The 23,026-nt window shown below is 39.3% G+C and overlaps 1 protein-coding gene across 1 annotated transcript in view; it reads right to left on the bottom strand.

Moving 5' to 3' along the window:
* The window catches only part of cntfr (ciliary neurotrophic factor receptor), a 133,930-nt gene that overhangs the window by 93,638 nt on the left and 17,266 nt on the right, over positions 1–23,026 (bottom strand). The window contains exon 2 of the mRNA XM_053339667.1: positions 4,721–4,954. Coding sequence (XP_053195642.1) covers positions 4,721–4,954 — 234 coding nt within the window. The remainder of the gene's footprint in view (positions 1–4,720; positions 4,955–23,026) is intronic.

Here is a 23,026-nt window from a genome sequence, read left to right as displayed (position 1 = left end):
AGCTGGCTCATGGCTTGTGATCTGGCAGTTTAACTGGTCCACTGCGACTTTCTGGCAGGCTAACAATACGGTCTGCTAACTCAGTGACGGCTTACTGGCAGACTATGTGTCTTGTAGGTTGACAGTGTGACAGGTCACCAGGGTGAATGGCTGGATATATGGCCTACTGCAGTGGATGTTGTGTTAGCTGGGAGGCTGAATAACTGGGTGGGTGCAGCATATGTTGGGATGTTATAAATTGTGTCGCTAACGGCAATCCAAGACAGCAATAGATAGAAGAGTGGACAAAGCCAGAAAAGGGCAAGACAGCAATAACTTCTCTGTTGTGACAGCAAAGAAAAAGGAGATTGTATTTCACCAAAGAGCTTTCGAGTTTTACAACCTCGTGCTTATTAAATTATAATGAACATACTCTTTCATCTTTTTATCAGTCTGTCACTTTCTATCTCTCTCTTCACTGAACATCATTTCTTCTTTGAAGATAGTGTCTAAAGATGTCATCAAGTGCTCTAGTGCTGGTGTGTGTTTATGTGCGTGACCCTGAAAGTTTGCTTACAGATGAGATAGGCACCTTTTTTAAACACCATATGACAATAACATCCTGCCATGTGTGTGTGACAGCTCCACACATGTTCACACAAATAGACAGACACAAGCACTCGTTCCAATACACCCACACACATATGCCAGCAGACAATTCAATATGTATGAGTATTTTTTTGAAATAATTTTAGCTTTGTATCTATTTAAAGTGACTGACTGAATGTAAACATCCCACAGCTATATACAGTGGTGAAACAATGCAGTGAGGAAGAAACAGACAGATCACATCACCACTATACTTTTACATAAGAATACAAAGATAACACATAAGCAACCATGCTCATGCTGAAATGATGTTGATATTCTCCTGGAGAAAGATCACAAGCATTCCATGAATTTAGTGTAAAGACAGAGCAAGCACAGATATACACATGGCTGGGTTCGGGGTCATAGTATGACGTCCTCTGGTCTTAATGCAAACCAGTGTAAACACACAGCTAACAGATGCTGCCACAATCCACAAGCCAACATCAAGACAAAGAGAGATGTAGGGAAGTGGAAGAGGGAATGTATGGGAGTTCTGGAGAATGACATTAACAGAATGACACAGAGCGATGATGGAGACACACAGGCAGAGGCAGAGAGAGAGAAAGGATGGATGTAGGAAAAGACATGGAGAAAAAAAACTGATATGGGATGACAAAGAGGAAGAAGAAGAGATATAATCACTAAGTTTGAGGAAAGAGAAAAAGAGTGAAACAGAACATTTACCAAAAAAAAAGCAGAGACAGATGGCTTTCTGTTATTCTCCTGATAACACTTCTATCTGTGTTAAACATAACAAGCCCCTAGAGTAAGTAATAAACACTGCATAAAATCAAACTATCATCATGATGGTAATCACGACAAGTGTAGCCTGTCATGGTGTCATTATGACTGTATATGCGCAACACTTTAAAGTTTTGTAGGTGACAGTTAACATAATAAAAAATACAGATAAAAAACAGAGACAGAGAGACAGACCCTGAGAGAGGGTGAAGAGAAGTACAAGAGAGAAAAGTGCCAAAATAGAGGGAATCGCGGGGCAGTGATGACATATAAGAAAGAAGTGCATTGAAGAATTAGAGAAACAAGCAGGCAGAATATGAGAGGGTGGTCTAAGTTTCTGTAGTTTAGAAAAGTCAATGTTGCCCATGTGCATGGCTTGAACATGTCATAAAATCACCAACTGTTACCAAGGCAATTATATTCATTGCCAGGCTAGACCGCAAAGGTATTGTTCTCACAAACTTGTAATTGACCCCTGATGAGTAATTACACAATGTCTCTCTCTCTCTCTCTCTCTCTCTCTCTCTCTCTCTCTCTCTCTCTCTCTCTCTCTCTCTCTCTCTCTCTCTCTCTCTCTCTTCTCTCTCTCTCTCTCTCTCTCTCTCTCTCTCTCTCTCTCTCTCTCTCTCTCTCTCTCTCTCTCTCTCTCTCTCTCTCTCTCTCTCTCTCTCTCTCACACACACACACACACACAGTTTGAGACTACCAAAGCATCATTATGATGAAGAACATGCACTTTAGCTTGCAGTAGCACAGACATTCATCTCTCCATCTCTCTCTGCTGTCGCACACACACACGTACACACACATGTTCTGGCCTGTTTATGCATTGCATCATTCACCCAGCTGACATAATCTACCAAAACATAAAACTCTCATTAATTCAGTATTATTTCAGCATTCTGTAATTCATCATTGCTGATATGATTAACCAAACTGTCACCCTCCCATACAGTCTCATTCATCAAACATTTGCATGGAAATGTTACATTTAACATAAGGCAGGGATACAATCATGAGGTGTAGTGTTCTTGGCTTTCTATTGGCGCCGTTGACAAGAGGATGGAAACACATAAGCTTACACACAGGGGCGGGGTTGCCTGGTTCGCTGATGGTGGCATGTCCTAACCACTTTTTCAGAAACCTTTTGGCTTAAATGAGGTCATTCATTTCTATGTATGCAGTGCAACAAATTCACAACAGAGCCATTTATAGCCTGTGACATTTTGACTCTCCAAAAGCCTTTCTTTCAAAATACTTTTCTCTGATTTAAGCCTGAAGTAGGCTCTAGTACAACAATGTCAGACCGAAGAAAACTGGTCGGGGCTCATATTTTTCAATGTCATGGGAGTGATGAATCAAGGTTTTTCTGCGGCAGTGTATCAAACTGTGTGTCACTTTTGCCACCGTTCTTAAGTGGCCTGCCATGATTGATACCAAAGCGATATCTAATTTCACCTGGTAGCTAGCTATCTGCAGCAGCATGATTCTTGCGGTAATTTAATTTAGAAATGCTGCACATTCTACTGTATGTGCTACTCACAGACCCAGACCCCTGTATATGCTACCAACAGACCCAAATGAGGGTGATCACATATGCAGGGGAAACACTGGATGCTCCCTGGTGTTTCTGACTACAATAATAAAATATTAATTCAATGTACAAAGTGTTGTTTTCAAACCTGTCATTTAGGAATAGACAAGCACACATCAATCATGGAGTATTACTGTAGTGACAGCTGAATTCAAACACAGACAAGCTGCCAGAGAAAGAAGGAGGTTCAGCTGCAGATTAGACGAGGCGGTTGTCAAAATAAATCGGATGAATTAATATAGGTAAATAAATACATGAAATTGAAACCACATTCATACAGGTTTTGCCTTCAGTAAAGCCAGTAGTGTTTACTTGACTATACACAGTGGAATCCACAAACAAGCTGTAATATGTTTTAATATATAAAAGCAATATGTGCCATTCATATAATGTTATGTCTAGCTGCACAGAATCAAGTCTAAATGAACAATATTGTAGATAAAACCTTCAAATAAAGACCAAATAAAATACCACAAATTATAAAAAATACCACATTTAACAAAAGATGTTTTCATTCTAAATTATCCTCACGGGGTACGTGTCATTTTCAAGCCCACTATATCTCTTCCATTATTATCCACAAGCCCAGTACAGAAAGACTTCATCATCAGTATAATGGTTCTCAAAAGAGGCTGTAGTCAACTCACAGGCCACTGTGACATGCTGTAAAATTGATATTCGTTTTGCTTTGTATGATAATTAAAATGAACGGCCATAACAGAAAACTGACCAATTGCCATTTTAACAACTAATCATTAGAGCTTGTCAAGTGGCAACGAGTCCTACTGTAAGGACTGCTATGATAACAACTCACGTTTTATATTAGTATTTAAATTTTAAATGAAACAACCCTTCAAATATAACTTGCTATTAAAATTGTCATTTAGCTAAAGGATTTTACTGTGCAAGTGACAAAAATATCTTTAAAGAGGCATTTATAAATGTAAGAAACAAGCATCTTGGGAATGCTTGTAATTCAATCATTCAATCGACCTTATGTACAATTCAAGAGCATCAATATTGCAATGTCGTTAACACAAAGTCATCATTGTCAGCACTAAATGATTATGTGTAAATCTATTTAACATGAGTGCCTGTAATTTCTTAAACATTATTCCTGATAATTGCTACTTAACCATACAGCAGCTTCCACAAGGTGCAGCAGCAGACCATCTCCAGAACAAAGTCATCTGCACAAAGTTTCAGTCAACTTTCATAAATACCTTTTACAGCTATTCTAGAGCAGAGTGACCTCACAAGTGTATTCTGGATCTTCAGGACTGACACAGCAGCATTCTAGACCCATTTGGTCATATTTGGTCAGCAACCTGTTGACCAACTGATCATGAATTTGATTGTATATTTGAGTGTACAGTCAAAATAAATGGCTACGTTGAAACTAGTTTACCAGTAACTAAACTCACCATTTTGTTCACCATCGCTAACTGCACTATAACCTAACCTAATTAGAGCTGCAGCTGAAGTTTCATATTTTCATATATTATTTTTGTCTTTGCTTTGGCACATCTAACATACAACTAAAAGTCGTAGAATTTCTCATTATTAATTCATATATTTCTTTTGGAGTTGTAATTGCATCATGGTCAGTTTGCACCACATGCTTTTTTCTCTTCATTTCTACTTGGCTTCTTCCTTTAACTGCTGCAATGACCCACTTTCCCCTTTGGGGTGATTAAATATTCATCATGTCTTATTTGAAAGTAATATTTGGCGGGCAATTGTCTGGCCACTTACTGCCGATGTGAAGAATGATGGTGTCACGTCTCTCTCCGTGCGGGTTTTGAAAGCAGCTGTAGAGTCCGTTGTGGCCCAGGCCCACTTGGGTCAGCATCAGTCTAGGGCCCTCTAGATGGTGCTGGGCCTTCACATCTGTCCCATTCACTTTCCATGACACTGATGCATCATTGTCCAGGGAGCCGCACTGCATGGTGACATCACTGCCCATTCGCTCGTACTGGACTCTGCCAGCTGGAAACAAACACAGGGGCAAAGATTAGGTGTTAGTGTAAAACAGGTGTAATATACGCAAGGTGAAATTACAGCAAACAGGCTCCTAGCAACAGGATACAGTCAATCAAAGCCTTTATAATTATATTAGCATATGTGAGAGGCAGAATATTCATTATGGAGACATCCCTGCATATTCATCTATAATGGTTCCAAGCAGCAAAAAATAGAGAGCAGATTTCAACTGATATAATTAATGGAATATGAGGGAATGGAAATATAAGTCAGTATATTTTCACATCCAATCTATATCAATCCATTTTTCTGGTATGTATTATTGTTTAGTTATGCATATTGCATGGACACATTTGTTGTGGCACGGAAGGGCCAAGTACAATTTTTTTTTTTTTTTTACTGTTTTTGCTCAGTTCATAAATAGTTCTGATCTAATTTCTTCCAAATATTACTAATATGTTATAATGACCAAAGAATGGGAGAGAAAGTCATATGTTGTTCCATTTAGTGAGCCAGATTTTTATATTGAATGTTTCTGGAGGCCCTGGAGGAAGATACTATTTTTACTTTAATAAACATGGAGAATTTGGCAGAAGTAAAAAAAAAAAACAATAACAAAACAAAAACTGCCTTTGTCCATTGGTTCAGTCCTGAGTTGTAAGGACGGTGACCCTGAGGGTTAAGGGATATATGTGAGCCTAATGGGGGTTTTAGTCAGGACCATGGGGTTAGTAGCCCTGCTCTGTTGATAAGTCCCACAGGACCTGTCATGACTACACAAAGTGAAGACGTCAGATTAACACTTCAACACTGAGGATCAACAGCACAACAAGAAACAACAATAAAATATTGATCCGTATCTTAGGAAAAGCCTTCGTCTACAAAGAAAAGAAAAAAGTGCCCCCGCTGGCCTGGGATCAAATGCTGTCAAGATTCTTGCCTTGCTCTAATGTCTCTCTCCCTGTCTTTGTCTCCCTGTCTCCTCCCTTCTTTCTTCTTCACCACAATGCCTCTCATTTTGCAGTTTTTCTTCTTCACATGAGCTAGCTTTCTTCTTTCTCTCTCCTCAGACATGCCTCTTAACGCAACTGATACAGATGTCAACCTAGTGTTTCATGTTTATTTCATGTCCCATAACAGAGCCATCTATATATGACAAGATCCCTGTCCCCATTAACATTAACCTGACACTTCTTACTCTCTCTCTTTCTCTGTCTTCTTCTCTGTCTGTCATTTATTTCCCCTCAACTTCCCCAGCCCTCCATCTCTTTTCTCCCTTTTTCCCCTTTTTTTCTGTTATCAGTCCGTTCTTCCCCCTTCTGTCCATTCTAGCCATCTTCACGCCTGCCCTTCCCATTTCCCTAAGTCCAAAGTCCAAATAATATGCGTGCATATGCATGTCAACTGGCAAGAAATGCCAACTGCCTTTGATCTCCTCCTCTGTCAAGCTACTTTGAACGGACTTTATTTACATAAAAAGTTATTTGCATCTTAGCAAAAAACCATACATGACTTTGATGTTAGCTTTGATGATGATGCTGGTGCCCTTGTGTGACATGAGGAGAGGAGAGGAGAGGAGAGGAGAGGAGAGGAGAGGAGAGGAGAGGAGAGGAGAGGAGAGGTGAGAAAGGAAGAGAAAAAAGGAGAGGAGATCTAATACTCTCCTGCTGTAACTTTTATAGAGTTTTCAGGGGGAAAAACACAATTCTACAGATTTTGCTGTTGTTATTAAGTCTACGACATTATCAAGATGTCATTCAGAAATTTAATAACTTAGAAAAGGTCCCTGCCTAAAATTTCTTTAGGTGGCATTAAGCTATTATCAAAGTAGGAAGGTGAAATCCTAATCTTCTTCCAACTGATGTCATCAGAACTGAGTTTTTATAAGCAGGTTTTCAAAAGAAAAATAATCTTTTATGAGGAGCATGGCCCTTACATTTTTTTTTGTGCTGAAATTACCTTTTTGCAGCTGTTTCTTGCCAATGGACTTGAAAGTCTCTACACAGCACTGATTCATTGACCTCCCCTCTTGCACCCCCCTGCTCCTACACCCCATCCGTCTTATCATTTGGGGTTACATCCCTCTTTCTCTACCTCTGTCCCTTCCAATATCCATTTATCTCCACAGCCCTGTCTCCTCTCTCTCTCTCTCTCTCTCTGTCCTTTCCCTTTAACCTCTTCTTGTCTTCCTCCTGTCGTTTAAAAGTTTGAACCTCTCCTCCTCTCACTCTCCGGCAGTCAGTCTCTATCTTTTTCTCTCATCCTCCAACCTTGTCCCTCCACTCCCCTCCCTGCCATCTGCCTCCATCCATACCCTACTTTGAACTTCAAGTTTTACGACTCTTGTCTCTCTCACCCTGTTTTTTTTCTCTTTCTTTTTCCTCTACTGTTCTCTGTTCCCTTGTCTTCCCTATTCTGTTCTGACCCTTAAACACTGCTTGAAATAAGTTTGAAATAAGTAGGAATACCTGAAATAAGTAGGACAGATGAATGACAGATAAAGGAGTGACCTGTGCCATGGACAGAGACAATACTTGTTTTTATTGGCTGTAAGGTGGCTATGAAATTTAGTAATTAATGAAACTGCCAATCACCATAGCAACAACATTGCTGCTTGATGCTGCCCACCATATAAACTGAATGTTTGAATGCATAATTTAAATACAGCTACTGTGTTTATGTCATGTTTGTTGCCATAGCATGTGTGTAATAATATACCCCAAGGTGTCAGGATGTAGGACCTCTTCCTTGTTTTATCGCTCACTCGAGGGTGTCAGTTTGTCTCTCTTTAAGAATTGACTACAAATATACAGTTTCATTGTCTTAAATGGCACAAGGATTCCCTAAAGAGCTGTGCACTGTAGTTGTTGAGCACACATCACTCATAGAAGCATAAATAGGACATTGTTGGTAACTATTTTAAGCTGTGGATTGATACAGCTGAGAATAGGCTGCTAAATATTTAAGGAATAAAAAGAGTGGATGTGGGTAACAAATGGATGTTTATGGCTGTACTTGTTTGAAAGATCAATTCATGTTGGTTTTGGTTTTTAATGGAATCTCAGGACAATAAAATAAAACGCATCTTTAAACCTAGCTGCTTGAATGTAATTGGGCTTAGGGAACCTGAATGAAGAAACACCACCGTATGATAATGATGGTGTTTCCAATAAGGTTCAGCCAGGTATGTCAAATGACGTGACTGCACTCTCATCATTTGCTGTTATCTTTGTCTCCGTCTATCCCTCTGTAAGTAATTCCCACTGTCTGTGGCCACCGTACTCTCCTTTATCTCATTCTCCTTCTGTGTCTGTCTCTGTTCACCTTTCACTCTCCCCTCTTCATCACTTTCTCTCCCTCTCACCTTGAAACCGCTCCCTCCCACACCTTCTGAATTCCACTGAATCCTCAGCATTCATCAGGGGCATATTGCCGATCATGAGCATTCTGCACGCATGCCACACATGCATAATATGCCTTAGAGCAACAGTGGAAATACAAGCAGAGATACACTTATGAACACACTCATGAACTCACTCACGCATATGCACATGCTCCCACACCGCCCTGCATAATGTCCTCATGCCTCATCACCATACAGGCAAGCAGGCCTAATAACCATAATGACATTCAGCTCAAGTGCTATTGATCTCTTGGTAATAGACAGGGCACTGTAAGCAGCATTAGAACACTGTTATTCCCTACCAAATGAGAATGAAAATCAGCAATGTCCTTCACAAAGCTCCAATTTGACAATTTTTACTCATTATTCTACTTATTTAGGTTGATGCCAGCTGACGCGGTCCTTCGTGAATAAACAGTCCCCTAGAGAGAAACCCGAACAAGAGACTATTAATCTAGACGAGTTGTGTGAACTGCAATAAAGACAAAGTCAAATGAGTCAAGATAACACTACGACAAAATTGAAGTCACGGTTTCAAGGTTTAGAAAAACACCAAAAAATACCATGAATGAATTTCACAAAAAAATGTTTGGATATTGGTGAGGATTTATTTCATATTCATATGTTTTGCTTAAAAATAAATAAATAAAAGTACTTGGGAATGCTGAGGCTTGAGGGGTTGGAGACACAACTAGCTTTTTACTTATTTCAGGAAAGCTGAACGTTTAACTCACAGCAAGATGATGATGTGATGTTTTCCCAGAGCAGTGCATTACCATAAAGAGTTAACATAATGTCATGTTGTGAGGTCATTGGTGCTAAAACCTGCAGGACAGTACAAGCTTCATATCTCTCTCTCTCATACACACACACACACACACACACACACACACACACACAAGCAAACCCGCTGGAAATGAACCGTATGTGTAGGTCTATAGGCTGTTTACTAAACTGGCATAAGTGATGAGCTTCACACACACAAACACACATGCATGAGTAAAGTCAAGCATCACAATTATGCACATAAACACACACACACACACACACACACACACACAAACAAACACACACACACACAAAAGCTGGAATATATACAGCACACTGGCATGTTCAGTTTCATACATACTCGCATAATGCCTTCATATATATAATGTTATACAGTACAGTTGAGAAAAAAAAGTACACACATAATACAGTAGAGGTCATAAGGAGAAAGGTGGGTTGGATTATGAGTTCAAATGTGTTGAACATACCAGTGAAGGTCAAGTTAAGAATAACTGTTCAATTAAGGAGGGACAGAAAGAGGTGAAGAACAGAGAGAAGAAGTAGAGGTAAAAATAATAAGGTGATGGTTTAAAATAAAACAGAAACAGGCTGTGGAATAAATTGAAAGGAAGTCACTGGAGATAGAGACACAGAGAATCAGTGTTGTAATGTTTGCTTAATGCGGACATTCATAAATTCATTTCATCTCCCCTGCACCTTGATTAACCGTAATTCAAGCAGAAAGATCAAATTATCATTAGCCAAGTGTCAGGGAAGATATTCATGAGTACAAGTGGCCCCACTGTTTGAATAGCTGATTAAACACTGCTAGAATTACTCGTTCAAACATCAAGTGCCATTGGAGCCGGACGTTGTTATACCTTTCTACTGCGGCATCATCAAATGTCTATTGATGAAGTGAGGACGCTGACTTGGAGGAACGAGTTAGCTCAAGGCTTACTGAACTGAGAGACCTGCCAACACTTCTCTTTTTCCCCCTGTTACTCCTGTATTTTCACCCCCTCTCCTGCTGTATTTTTGTTATTTCTCCTGGGACACTCCCATCATTTTGTATGACCCTCAACCTTTATCATGACTAATCGTCATACACGTGGCTCTGTAAGTTTTGTATGTTTGTTTTTGACGTTACCCAGGATGCGAGATCGTCTATGAAACACAATCTTCGCACACAATCCACACATGACATACAATTTCAACCCATCTGTCATCACAGTCCGATTCAAGGGGCATGTTCACAGCTGCTGTCTGAGCAGGCAGTCAGTCTTTCCTCCTGTCCTCTTCCCTCTGCTGCTGCTATGATTGTGATGCAGGTACTGCTGGTTGACAGGAGGCGCTGGTTTGTCTCTGCCACCAGATGAGCATACAAGAATTTGCTGAATTTTAAGATAGATGGGAAACTCAGATATACTGTTAGGCTACATACAAACAGCTTTCTTGTTATTAGCTAATTAGCTTGCTGTGGTTGTGTGCACTGCAGGCAAAGCAGCTGAAAAAATATATATATATATATTTTTTACATGTTTATGTTTGTAGAGCAGGTGGCATTTCAGTCCTCACTCATTACTTATAGTAATCTTTCACGTCAATCTATATGTTGTTGACATACTTTGATATGATACCTGTGATTTAAGGTTAAAAGGTTAAACTAAACATGCACAAACATGCTTTAAAATAAGCACAAAATACGCACATTAAACTCATGCTTGAGTAATTGGACTACATTTAATACATTTCGAGATTTTCCTCACCAGAACTATACTATCAGTCCTTTGCTGTCACATTCACATACTATGTTTATTAGGGGTGTGACGATACACTCAGCTCAATACACAAGTAGAACAACATATAAATTGTGTTATAATTTGGAAGTGTGACTCATTTTTGTTTTGCATCATTAGGCTTCCATAGCTACGCTAGATTCCTCCGTTCCTCCTATCTCAGGCTCTCAGTGTAGAGACCTGAGGTCAACTTAAAACTGCTCCTCTCCTCATCTCATACATCTGACTGAGATCTTCTCAGCAGGTAGAAGCTGTAACAAGCTTAATGATCCACACGTGACATTATAAAAAGAAGACATGACGTGCAGATGAGTGATAGAAAACGATTGTCTTGCACCCCTTATTATAGATTATAGATTATAGATTCGCGAGACAACATTCACTTCGATATAAATATCGTCTTGTGGCAAGATATCTCGTCACACCCCTTATAATATTTATGTTTTGAGTAATTATTAAAGAAAAAGTTAAATTATACACTACCCATAATTTGTATGCGCTTTGCCATAACTGCTGTTTTGGATGTGTGACTGATAGATTTTATTAATGTTGATATTTACTGTGTTGGTTTGTTGGTGTGATGATGTCACTTGTCTGTCTGTCACATCTGGTGTCCTGCCTCTTCACCATTTTAACATCACGACTGTTGATTCTTTTATTCAGCTATCTTTGACGTTTTTGTAGTGGTGTGATTTAATGTTTTCCTTTCACTGGTGTCAAATATAGTAAACTCCAACCTCAGCTGAAGAGGTGATAGATCAGAAAACTGTCATATGAAAGGATTTCTTAAAGGTCATATGGATCGTTTTGAAAAGCGCAGACAATGGATATGGATAACAGATCAGATAAGAACTCATATACTATAGGTCAGTTTGGCAAGGAATAATACACTGTTTTGTTTAAGTATAAAGATTTGTTTTTCTTCTATAGTGTTATATCAAAGATTGAACCCTTCTACATCTGTATGTCTATTTTTAAAATGACAATTCTAAAAAATATCTCAGAACAAATCAAAGCTGTTAGGCTTTTAAACACTCTCAAGCTTGGCATGATTTTTCCTCTGGGTAGGTGAAACAGCAGCATAGTGAGAACTGGGACTTCTACTTTGGCAACATCAGTGCACACACAAACTCACACACTTAACAGACTGACATTCACTCAGTCGGAGACAGGTGTACAGTATCTAGAAACACATCTAGCAACCACACAACCCATAAAACAAACACACACACATATCCACTTGACTAGATTAGAATACTGATGAATTTTGATTATGTTGGACCAGCTGTGTGAGCCCGTGTGCATCTATGCGTTTCAATTTACAATATATCTGGTCCTCACATGAGTGTGGCTCTATCATTGTGCATCTATGACTTCCCTTGTCTGTGCAAGCATGCGTGTGTGTGTTTAAGTGTGTGTCTGTGTAAGTAACCGGCTGTAAGTTACGATCTGACTCCGCAGCAGCGCCATGAAATGAAATTGAAGTTCAGTGCTGGCATTCTGATTTACCATCTCAGAGTGCTATAGTGCCTGTGTTTGCGCGTCCTTGACAGTGCATGCTTGCATGTGTGTTTCAGTGTGATTGTGTATGTGTGTGTGGCAGTGTGTGTTCTTCAAGTATGTAGCCCTCCTTGTGGATTCACTGGCATGTGCATATCAGACAGTGTGAGACCGTGTCGCTTTCCAGCCAGACTGTAACTCACTAGAACATTTATCAGTGAATCACATTTGTATGCCTAAGGGGAGCCATGCCTTTTGAAAGTCCAACGGTAAAATATTGGATTGGCTGACACACAGAGATAGAGCCCACGAGAATTATCAGTTTAGGTTTAGAAGATCACATTTTTTTTACTCAGTGACTTCACATGCTGATGCTGCCTGGGCCACTTATACAGCTACAGAGAAATAAAATGCACACAGCTCAGCAGTGATTGGCAGAACAGTGGTTATTGATCTTATTTTCTGCAGAGACATAGTTGTCTGTTTTTGCTTTAATTGAAAATTGAAATAGATTTTTTTTAATATTCTGACTATTTGACATTTTTAACAAAATACAGACGCTCAAAACCTGCTTTGCTCATCCTCTTCAATATCTCATTGCATTGCTCTAGACTAGATATAATTGTTCATTCCCAAAAGTGTTTTTGTTGTTGTTGTTAATATTGAAAGAGAAATGCTACCTAACAGGAGGAGAATTTGCCGTATTAGGTTTGGAGCTTTATTTTGATGGCAAATAAAAATATATGTATATATATATACATGTACACACACACACACACATACACACACACACACATACACATATACATACTGAATTAACTTTAGTCAGGACAGGTAGAATAAGTAAGGCAGAAGAGACTAAATATTTAAGGGATTACACAGGGGTTATTCACATCTGATTGGACTGGTGCTCAGGGCCTCTGATCCAACACCTCTTCTCTACCTTTGGCCTTCACTTGTCTGTTCATTGGTCCCCTATGAGGCCCAGATACTCACCTTTCAAAATCATTTCCATGATTATTTCATATCATTATACAGCCTCAGGCTGCATATTGTTATTATTTCTTTCCAAATAACGTTCACTAGTACTCAAACGTTGTCTTGTTTAAATTTGGATAACTGAGGTCGGGTAATGAATCAATAAAATAATACTGACAAAAGTCAGAGGATAAGCTTTAATGATATAAACTTTGACCCAAGAAAGGCCTCAGAGAAAATCAAGAGGATGATATTCATTCACAATGAGTCATAGCAGGTTTTCTTTACAGATCACATTGTGTCTGAGAAATGTTTTGTAATGCGAGTTGGCCTGATGAATGATTAAGACATTTAAAAAATGGAAATGTGCCTCCCACACTGCTGGCTTACATTACGTTTATTTACAGTGTTAGTCATTAGATTGGTATGGCCAAGTTATTTCAGTTGATTAGACCTCTGCTGCAGGCTGGAGTAGGGCTACGCTATGTTGAGAATAGACCTCTTCTACTGATATTTTGACATGTCACGGTAGGATAAGTGCAGATGTAAATAATAAAACTAATGTATTTTTGGCTTTTGGTCACATTTCATTTAGCTGCTTTAGTGTCAGGGTCCTAGATGGGTGCTGGCTTCTGTGATACTGCTGTTGCTTATACTAGGACAATTAAATGTATATACTATGATGAGTGAACATGTGTGCAGGTTCAACTAAACTAAAATGACCAGTGCTATAATGATTAGTTGAATTAGTTGATCAAAGAAAAAAAAACTATATAAATAAATGGCACATTTCTTTAGCTTACTGAGAGTTAGATGAGGGAAACATATTGACACATTTCTTACTAGTTCTTTGACATACTATATATGAATTATTAATCAGTTAGTAGATTGCTACCCTGTAAAAGAGTAGGAGACAGACTGTGCTATGACTGTCCATGCAGTCCTGAGGAGAGCTCTAATCATCCAGAATAGGTAACATCTATGTGGGCGCACCATTAGCATCTCAAAGCTTTTACTAGAGCTGACATTAATATCATGCATTTCTTTGTATATCTGACATTTTATACATTAAAGGATTCATTAATGTATCAAAAATTAATCAAAAGATGAATCATTAATGAGAAAAAACCAGCCCTTGTAACAGATGTCACTGAATTTTGTCTGCTGAAAAGCAGAAAATGAAATGTGTAGCGGATCAGCATAGGCAGATGATAATTCATACAGGTACTGTTTTCACTCTGTTTTCTCATCGTTTTTGTTTGATTGTTTTATTTTTTGTTTTGCTTTTTACAACCAGATAGACTTTTTCTTGCCTCAGTCAGCATGTGGCACAGCTGCTTAGACAGGTTCCTCAGATGTTTCAATGAAGTATGAAACAGCAAAATGCTAAATCCCCCCAGCGATTTATAAGACAGCGATCCGATTAACTGCTGTATGACATAATAAGTATCGGCAATAAACTGCAGTTGACACTTTCACAGTCTCGCACACATTAATGCACTGATACAGTTGCACTGTAGATGTGAGCCCACGCATATATGCACACACACACACACACACACATACACAGGCCACACAGGCGCCAAAAAAAACAAACACACTATACTAGAAGTATGCACGGACATACACACTTTTGCACCCACCCACACACACGCTCTCACACACACACTTCCTCTCAAACATCTTGGAATAAAGTTATCACTTTATCCTCTCCTGTCTCTTTCCCACAGAGAGATTAACATTCACTCTCTCTCTCTGCATTTGCCTCTCCTTTCATGTGAGGCAGCTGCAGCTGTGTAAGTGTTTGTATGTGTGTGTGTGTGTGTGTGTGTGTGTGTGTGTGTGTGTGTGTGTGTCAGAGAGAGTCAGGGCACCACCGCTCAAATAAATCCACTTCCTGTTTCCTGCCATCTTATCTCGCAAAGCACTTGTAGATGTACAGTGTCGTGTGTGTGTGTGTGTGTGTGTGTGTGTGTGTGTGTGTGTGTGTGTGTGTGTGTGTCTGTGTGTCTGTGTGTGTGTGTGTGAGAGTCTGATCATCGCCTTCATCATCTGGCTTGCGGAAGCCACTAAGGAAGATTTGCAAGCAACAGGGTTAATTGATACTTCACATTTTAGATGTCTATGTTCTGGGAGTAACGTGGAGGCGAGAGAGATAAGAGGGAGTGTAAAACGAGAGGAAGAAATGGAGGGAAAGAGAGATGGAGTGGAAAGATGAAGAGGAGAGAGAGCAGTTAGGCTGAAAGGGGGACAGCACAGGAGGGAGGAAGAATAGTTGAGAGCGAGTAGGGCAGTTAATATTTTACAAGCCTGGATTAGAGAGGTCATGAAATGAGGAATGGGAGAAGGATTCCTGAGAGTCGGCTACAGGGAGAAGGGGAGAAAAGGAGTGGGACAGCTGGATAACACTGCTTTGATCAGAAACATCTGTAGGTTTCTTGACAGAGAGAGAGAAAAACAGCAAGTGGTGAGAGAGAAATCACTGCATCCTGCTTCATCTGACTGTTTCTCTGTCTCAATCATCTTGAGTTTATGGTTTTATATGTATGAACTTTTGCTACAAATCACATGTTTTTTATGATTTGAGATCAGTTTACAGACATTTTATGGCCACTGTGCATTCCACAATTATCATCACAGCTAGGCTGACAATTCAAAAACAGCTAGAAGAAATGGTAATAAAGAAAAATGGATACTAATTATGTACTGAAGAAAAAAACATACCGTGTCATTTAATGATATAGTATATAGTTCAGGGTTTACGCATCACTGCTGACCATTTGTCAAATCAAACTGTAGGGTTTTAAATTGATCTCCCATTTAGGGGCCTCCTGGTTTCCATTCCCTTCACTATGTTATGATACACCTTGCAGAGACTTGAGACTTGCTTGACATAGGTAATCCATCACAGTAAACATTAAAAAAACTCCATTATTTTTTGTCAAATCAGCAAAGACCCAAATCTAAACATTTAATTTACATTTCGTTCTCCCATCATGATGGTGCAGTCTCGAACCAGATGGGCTGTCTCAGCTCACAGAGGACTGCAATTGCTTGGAAATGTGGACCGAGACGTATTGAGATATGTGTGAATATTCCAACCTATAATTATTCTTGTGCATTTTCCAAAGCGAAACAGATGCCTAAATGTGTTTTTGAAGAAAACTTAAACCAAAAACAAAAGCAAAATGGTATAAAATGCAATATCAGTGGCTGTGCATCATATCTCTAGAAAAAAGGAACAAGATTGTTATCTGCTTTTATAGTGATTTGTGTAATAAATACTGTCCATTTTCTGACTCCCCTTTGGCAAGACTGTATATTAATGATAATCACACATAAGCCTGCATAAACCTCCCTCGCAGTTCTAATCTTATTGGTTAATAACATGGCTAACATCACCCTAAGCCTTCCCCGAGCACCAAACTCTGAAGGTCAGTGCTAATACCAGGCTGCTCATTTATTAAACCAAATGGGAGAACAGAGACAGAGGAGCAAACACTGGCCATAAAAAAGATAAAGAGAAGTTGAAAATATGAGATGGAAAAGATAAAAGTGGGCACGGAGAGAGACAGAAAGGGAAATAATAGGAGGGTAAATGAGGGGAAAAGTAAAGAGTAAAGGGCGTTAAGAGAGGAGACATGGAGAAAGTTAACAAGGGGATAAGAACTAGTATGAAGTGATAAGTGGGCAGAAGTAGAGATAGGGGAGGGAAGGGTTTCAAAGGGAGGGATGAGAGGAGAAGGATGGATAGAGAAATGACCGACCTAATTAATGGACTGTAATATATGACAATATTCCTGGGCTCCAAGATAATATCAGCAAAAATTACTGCCTTCATCTCGGGAACACTGTGCAAATATACCATGACCTTGACAGAGGAGCTGAAGTGGCAGGGAAATTTCCAAAACTCTTGACAGGAACTAAACGTGACTTTGCCGGTGATAAAAAGTTATGATAGAGTCATTTAAGAGGAAGAGGCTGATGAAAAAACATTGAGTCTTTTTTTTTAGCCGTTTTAAAATCTGCTGCCGTCATTCTGTTGCAGAATCCAGGCCAGCTCAATGTGGCGTTTAAGTGCCAACACTCAACTTTGCCAATGACTTTGACACAATACTGACAATTATTTGCATTCATGTTTTCACCAAAGAGGAGTTCATTTTCAAAGTAGTTTGTATCTATTTTAAATCCCTATTCAATCTTTAACGCAGTTCCAAAGTAAGTTTTAATTTTGCACTGTCAGAGCTATATGAGCGGTGGCGGCGTCATACTTTATTTAAATGCTGTGGCATGAAATTATTCATATGCACAGCACAGAATGTTATAAAACAGCACATCTTTGCATGTGGGAAGCATATAGGTTATTTCTGTCCTGCTGCTGAACTCCTGCGTGCAGTAGCTACCACACAGCTATCAATCACCCGACACTTGGAACAGCAATCAGCCTGGTTTGTCAAGCTGTTGCTGTGGCAGCTAAATGGAGCGCGGTTGCAGCTCCGCCACACAACAGTGGAGCTTTGAGCATTATTTTCATTGTTATTTGAGTCAGCGATCAAAGGACCACCTATTCCAAGTGGGACTCGAGGCTATTTCCCTGTTGCCACACAGGTTCAGTGAAATTCAAGAAGGATTTTTCCATGGTTGTGTGCTTCCAGTGTTAGCTGTGTGACTGTTTTTCGGGTACTGGTAGGTGTACCAGGGGACCTGCACATGAGTACTTCCGAAGCTGCAATCAATCATGTGTAACTGTGGAAATGTAACAAACGTGCAGAGGACACACACCCACACACACACACACAAGCACAAACGCACACCTGCCTGCACAGAATCAGACGGATGTACACACACTTATACATAACTTTGATGCATACATTTCTATAGTACCTGCACTCCGTATCACTTGTTTTGTTCCTACCTGTATCATACGTGCACTCAAACACACAACAACAAGCAAGGCGTGATGAGAATGGAACTGCTGTCAGGTTCAGTGGCTGTAAAACACATAGTCACATCTGTAATCCAAGCAGCTGAGAATACACAGATTACTACTCCCTCTGTCGAGTTTCAGCTGGCATGCTATGAAGGGCTGGAGAAAAAAAAGGTGTAAAACAAATAACTTTAGGAGGAGGCCAACAACGCATGCAAGGAGATTTATTTGAGCTGGAGCGGAGCCTGCAGTGTTGTCCCTCTGTCCTTGACGCTCAAGTTTACTTACAGTTTCAAGCTCATCATTTGTCGGAGGAAGACTGACGAAACCGAAAACTACATTTTGCTATGATGAAAATCATTATCAGCGAATAATTTTCCTAGACAATCCTGCCTTTCTTTCTCATAGCCCACTCCAGACTTCAAAGACAGACTTGACACAGAGTGGAGAGTACTCTTTTCAATGTGCGCAGCTATAACAAGCTCAAAGGAATATAGGTTAATTGAAGCAGTATGTTATAATAATGATTGGAAATAATAACCACAACCTTAGCAATCATCAAGATCAAAGTCAGACTCAAAACAATACACGTAGATCATTTTGTTCATCTAATCAGATCACTTGTGGAAATGAGCCATTTTAAGACAGAATATATATTTTACACATCTGTGTGTGTTGTGTATGTGAGAGTGTGTTTGTATTTTAGCAAAGGCCTCAAACACACACCAGTAGAAAGAAAGTAGCGCTAACGCAACGTCCACACAGCAATACTGAGTGAAGGTCAACACACAATCATTGAGTTTATGCACATAAAATGAAATAAATAATACTAGCTTTGGGTCATCGAGGGGATACGCAGACAGCTGTATCGATTAAACTAGATCTTGTTCTGTAAGACGCCTTACAAATCAGCAGCTGGAACACTTTCTGTATCAAGGCCCACACACACACAGTATGGACAAACATATTCCTCCTCACAAAAATATGTCTGTTTCATAGCTGCATGCTATGTATCTCTATTCACTGTGGTGTGTTTGTGTGGGCATGAAGTCAGTAAAAGGTTTGTAGATTCATAGCATGTGTCAAAGTTTGTCTGTTTTATACCCAGGTGGGTCTAAAGTCCCAGGCCTGTTTTTATTCCCATTCAAGTGGTTCTTGTCAAGATATATGTGCTGCACAGGAATAGGTGAGAACACACACACAAACATGCACAGAAACATAAGCTATGTCTACATACAGATACATATAATACAAGACAGTTATGCACACATACATACATATATATACTTTTTTTCCTTTTCTTGTTCCCTCATCATTTTCATTTCTTTCCATTATGTTGTCACTTGTTTTGTCTTGTTATCAGCTTGTCAATCAACTCTAAAGCACTTTGAACTATACATGAACCTGTATGAAATGTGCTATATAAATAAAGTTTGATTGATTGATACATTTTCTGGAAAAAGGGAAAACATTTACCTTTCAACGGGGTGGGTTTGAATTCATTTAAATAATCTTTGTGTTGGACCTGTCTTTCTTTATCAATATATTTAATGAATTCAAATATCTTCTTTGTTTCATTAAACATGAACTGTATTGTACTGTATTGTATAACTGTATTGTACATGGGCAGCAGCTCTGGTGAAACTGTGCAAGAGATGGTTAATTGCAAGCAAAAAGAACCAGCCAGAGTAGACACAGCCAGAATCGATAGACTTCTACTTTAATGACTCAAAAGTCAGTTGTTTTTTCGGCCTTTCCTTCTGTCTCGTCTGTCTTTATTTTTTCCTGTCTAATGCAAGCGGTTTGATACTGAAGGTGAGTCACAGCCAGTACAGATCTGTGCCCTTGTCTTTTTTTTCATGTTTCATGCTGTTGTAGGAAAAAAACTGATTAAGTAGGCATAGAATAACAGTTTAATCTTTTGCAATCAATGCTGTCATCTTTACTGTACTGGCATGTTAACAGATGTCTTTTTATAATCAACTTCCTTCATTTCCAGTTTTGTATCCTCAGTGTTTCTTTTTGTGATATGCACGTATGTACCACTACACACACACACACACACACACACACACACACACACACACACACACACACACACACACACACATATGTACACACACAAACCCCTAGCCCAGACGGGTCAGCCTTTTACCCGCAGACTGTGAAACCACAGAAATGCAGCAGTGTCAGAACTTACAACAGGACAACCAAATGGGTGAAATTAAGAGGCTTTGTTGGTGCTTACAAGGAATGTCAAAACAGGATGAGTGTGTGAAGTGGGGGTAAAAAAAAAAAAAAGTAATAAAGGCAACAAATGACAAAAAAAGAAAAAAAGTGGAGTGATTTAGTGAGTGAAAAAGAAAGATGGAATTTATGTGTGTGTCTCTATCATCTGTATTTTGTATCCACAGTACACACACTAACATAAAAACTTGATATACTAGTAATACATTCACAGAAACATGAGAACATGTGTTGGCACAATGACGTGCAAAGACATATACTGTATGTTTGGGTAATTGCATGAACAAAACACACACACACACACACACACACACACACACACACACACACACGGTTAGTTCTAGGCCCCTCCGTTCCAGCCATGAGCATGTCTGAAGTCTAGCTATAATGACATCCAGGTATGTTTGCTCTTCATTTTACACGGCTCATCGCAGCTCCAAACAGGGTATCAACTCAGGGGGGTTGGTGTGTTTGGGCGCGTGTGCGTGAGTGTGTGCTTCAAGTGTGTATTTTTCTTTTTGCATTCACACAGAGATCACTGTGTCCTTGTGCACATCTGTATGGCACTGCGCACTGCTGCAACATTTGTGTGCTTGTTTCAATATGTATGAGCTCATGTAATCAAATGTGCATTAGTGTATCCGAGTTTGTGTGTGTGTGTGTGTGTATGTACCCTCCATTAGCACATTAGTGTGTTGAGTTCATGCATGAGTTCAGAAGGAAGGGGAGCATGTAGCGTGTTGTATATGAGACGTAAAAATTAATTCATATACTTAAATAACTAATTTTACTCACTTTAGTGCCAGGGTCAGAATTCCTGCAGTTAGTGTTGCTAGGCAACACCTAGTTAAACAGGAAGGGCTTCACCAGGCTCGGCCAGGAGTTTTAAAAGAATAACAAGTTTTGAGATCAGGGGCAGAGGACATGCAGAAGACTCGCTCAACCTACGAGAACAGAGAATAGCATTCTACATTCTTCTACACAGATACATCAAAGCTGTCTTTCCAGTGGAGATAATGTCACGTAGCGCTCTCTCACTCAGACTGCCTCCACCCCCCCCCATCCCTTTGTTACAGACACACAAACTGCCTGGGCTCATTCTCTCTCTCTCACTATTATCTGAGACTTTTCTTCAATTTCACTGCACTTACGGTCCTCTCTCTTTTATAGTTTAATCCTGGCACTATAATTTAGAAACGCAAACAAACACCTACGTCACATGTGTCTGTTTATACTGTCTGCTAAAAGTTATTCCCTTTCTGCGAACCAATCACGATCAAGAATTCTCAGTGGCCATGTTATGTAGATAAAATAACCAGCTGAAAATGTCTGTTTTGGGCTAATCCAGTAATCCAAATACTTCACAACCAGTTGCATCAAAAATTGCACCCTCTTCTTCTCAGTCATTACCAGTAAGCACAAACATTATACATCTTGAATCCAATGATAGCAGGTGTTTTCAAAAACAACAGTTATGTGGTATACTGAGAAGAATAAATCAACAGTTGTCATAAGTAGCAAAAGCCACTGTGTCTGAATAGAAAAAAAAAGCAGTGCAAGTTAAATTAGCCGTTTTTTTTTTTTTTCACTTGCCCATTTCAGGTGCTCAGATGCCTGGGCATGCACATTCGCTCACTGAAAGGCATTTTAACAGAGTGTGTTAGTATTGAAGGCATGAGTGCACATGTGTGAACCCCACAGTTGCAGACAGGAGCATTCATGTCTCCTGTGCTTGTTGAAGGAAGGGTTATTTAACGTTTCCATTCTCTTGAGCACACATGAGCCCACATGTTTTACCTTTTTCTACTGTAGGGAAAAGTGCTCTTGATGAAAGTAACTGTGAATAATGAGGGTTTATTTTTCCCAAAATGAAAAGATCCCCTATCTCAAAATAAATAAAGTGAAATAGCGTTTTAAAAAAAATGATATTTGAGATTTTAGAGTGAGATCACTTAAATAAATTACATTCTTTATTTTACCAACCTTTATTATACTACCGAATTAGGTTATGCAAGTTTAAAAAAGTTTTGAAATTACTGCAATATTACTAAAAACTCTGTAACACAGACACCTTCATCAGAAAATACTAGCTGTAGAGAGGTAAGACTTAAAAACAGGCATGACATTTGTAGTTGTAGTTGCTAGTGTTTTAGCAGCAGGTTAAGAATTTAAGTGAAAATGGTTGTAGAAACAATTATTTTACAAGCAGCTACTGTGTGTTCTAATTGCTTCAATCTGGACTCTGCTCTGAAGAGATAAAAGCTCTTTCCTATTGTGTATACTGTATGTGTTCTGATTCTATAATGACCACTGCAAGGGAACTTGGGCAGCTATAGCATGATGAACACGATGAGTAAGAATAGTGACACAAATACAATTCCTCTCAGTGTCATGAAATTACACATCTGATAGCTGTTGTTTTTTAAATGTCAGGGTATCCATAAGAAAGTAACTGC

This window comes from Scomber japonicus, chromosome 19 (genome assembly GCF_027409825.1).
Source record: "Scomber japonicus isolate fScoJap1 chromosome 19, fScoJap1.pri, whole genome shotgun sequence".
Taxonomy (NCBI): domain Eukaryota; kingdom Metazoa; phylum Chordata; class Actinopteri; order Scombriformes; family Scombridae; genus Scomber; species Scomber japonicus.
The sequence above is the reverse complement of the archived record's forward strand: the minus strand, read 5'-3'. Positions and strand labels throughout refer to the sequence as shown.